Below are 2,749 nucleotides of genomic sequence, written 5' to 3'. Positions count from 1 at the left end.
CATGGCTAAATTAAGGAATAGTCACAGTCCTGAATTCTTCAGAAATGCCAGTCTCACTAAAAAGAAATAAAAGCTAAACAATTGTTCTAGATTAGAGACTAAGAGACATGACAACTAAGCACAATGCATAACCCCTGTGTTGGCGGGAACCAAAATACCCAAAAATACAGAACATTTTTGGGACAATAGGATCTCTGAATGTGAACTGCATATTACATACTAAGCCTCTATCAAGGTTAAATTTTCTGAGTGTGATAATTGTACTGTAGCTATATAGGAGAATGCTCTTGTTCTTAGGAAATACTGATGTATGCAGCATAAAGTGTCATAATTTCTGTCAGGAATTTTCCAATGGTTCGGAAAATACTTTACATCCACATATGTGTGTGTACATACAAAGAAATAAGGCAAACGTGGCAGAATGTTAACAACTGGTCTGAATAAGAATGTTTATGAGTGCACTTTTTTAAAAAGTACACTTTTTTAAAAAGGCATATAAAGAATTAATAAAACAAATCCAACATTATTTTACTCTTTGATTAGTATAGTGTTTTCAAACTGCAGAATTGGCAAATAACTCAATGTACACTGCCTACCCTTCCTAACAGTTTAATGTAGGTGATGTCAAGTTCTAGCAAGTGGCCCCAGACTTGACAGAAACCCAGGAAAAGCTGTCAGCACATGGCCTTACTGTGCAGGGCTGGAACCACTACCTCCTGCATTTCTGAGTCCCTGCAAAACTATCTGAAAAGGAGAAAAAGGTCAGACTTTCTCTGGGCCAAATTGTGACCCCAAAGCAATAACCTCAACTCAACTTAAGGTAAGGACAGTTCTTCAGCCTTTCAGAGGAATTCCAAACTTATTTCTTCCATTAAGGTAAGAAGAGAAAAGAGTCTTAGCCAAACCTACTAATACGAAGATTAACAGAAAACAAAGTCCCTGAATGAAATGAAATTTCGTACTTACCTAATGTGGATCTGGGTATGCTGGCATCTTCTTTGGCAGTCAGTAAAGTACTATCATCTATGGAAGGCATCTGCACTGAACCCTAAAAAATTGGGGGACTTAGGAAGATGCAGGAACTATGATCACAATGACAGCNAAATAATTTTTGAACTCACTAACTGAACACCGTCAGTGCAAAATACCCTAACAATAAAAAGAATTACAAAAAAACATAAACATTACATAATACATTTACTGTTGATAGTGGTATTTATGTAGTAATTCAGAAACTACTTTTACATATTATAGTATCCTGCAAATGTGTAAATCTTTTGAAATATATTGATGATGTAAGTAACCAGGGCTCTCAAGGAGATACAAATATGAAATGAAGGAAAAAAGAAGCATATTGTTAAATTAGAATTACAGAAATCAGTATCAAATCTTCATATGTGTACAAATACATACATATATACTTAAAAATATTCACTGCTAGCTCTGTTCACTTAAAAGGGCCTAGAAGCAAAAGGTATTCATGTGGCAATAAAGACATCTTGTGCCCAGATCACAGTCTGTCAATGCCATTACCCACCAAAAGGAACCAGGGAGCTCTTTAGGATAATGGCTGATTCTGGGACTGAGGCAGGTAAAGTAAAAGGTACTCATAGAACATCTTATTGTGCTAGAAACTATGAAAGTACAAAAAACAAAAACAAAACAAACCAAAAAACCTGATGGGAATATGGCAAAGGGTCAGAGAAATAGCTTGATGAGGTTGCCACTGACTGAATCTGGGTTAATTTCAGGAGTAAAGGAAATCATGATTGAAATCAATAATATAATGATTTTTAAAGATCCATATTGATAAAAACAAATGGGCTACAGAGATAGGGAAAGGACAGCTCTTCTTTATAAAATGATAACCACAAAGAAATAAAGAAGGAATTTTTTTTTTAAAGATAGGGTTTCACCATTATGGCCAGGCTGGTCTTGAACTCCTGACCTCAGGTGATCCACCCACCTCAGACTCCCAAAGTGCTAGGATTACAGGCATGAGCCACCACGCCTGGCTTAAAGAAGAAATTTTACAAAGAGAAAATCATAATTTTTTTTTTGAGACTGAGTCTCATTCTGTTGCCAAGGCCGGTGTGCAGTGGGGCAACCTTTCTGCCTCCCGGATTCAAGCAGTTCTCCTGCCTCATCCTCCTGCATAGCTGGGATTACAGGCATGTACCACCAAGCCTGACTAATTTTTGTATTTTTGGTAGAGACGTGGCTTCATCATATTGCCCGGTCTGGCCTCGAACTCCTGAGCTCAAGTGATCCACTCTCCTGGGCCTCCCAAAGTGCTGGGATTAAACGCATGAGCCACCGTGCCCAGCCCTGAAAAATCACCATTTTTAAGCTACCAATGTAAGAGTTGGTTCAAGCAAGGTTCAAATGATACTACAGCCACTGAGTGAATGATTGCTGGAAAACAGAACTGTCAACATCTCAAATTCAGCCAGCAGACGACTTATATATAAAGGTGAAAATGAACCTTTTGCAATGGAGAGATTTGGCAGCTACAACTGTAACCTAATGACTAAATTTCATATCACCAAGGATGATTCAAACTGATTATCATGCACTGATGTGATGCACTAAGAAAGATGTCATCCAGGCTCACATCTGTAATCCCAGCACTTTGGGAGGCTGAGGCAGGTGGGTCATTTGAGGCTAGGAGTTCCAGACCAGCCTGGCCAACACGGTGAAACCCCATCTCTTAAAAAAACAAAACAAAACAAACTAGCCAAGCATGTAG

General features: G+C 38.3%; 1 protein-coding gene across 1 annotated transcript in view; it reads right to left on the bottom strand.

Annotated features, from left to right (window-relative positions):
• Nucleotides 1-966: 966 nt before the first annotated feature.
• LOC108299121 (transmembrane protein 161A-like) overlaps nucleotides 967-2,749 on the bottom strand; it is a gene marked incomplete at both ends in the record, with an annotated part of 7,541 nt that continues 5,758 nt past the window's right edge. The window contains one exon of the mRNA XM_037735961.1: nucleotides 967-1,048. Within this exon, the coding sequence (XP_037591889.1) occupies nucleotides 967-1,048 (82 nt within the window). The remainder of the gene's footprint in view (nucleotides 1,049-2,749) is intronic.

This window comes from Cebus imitator, unplaced genomic scaffold (genome assembly GCF_001604975.1).
Source record: "Cebus imitator isolate Cc_AM_T3 unplaced genomic scaffold, Cebus_imitator-1.0 Scaffold2070, whole genome shotgun sequence".
NCBI lineage: Eukaryota > Metazoa > Chordata > Mammalia > Primates > Cebidae > Cebus > Cebus imitator.
The sequence above is the reverse complement of the archived record's forward strand: the minus strand, read 5'-3'. Positions and strand labels throughout refer to the sequence as shown.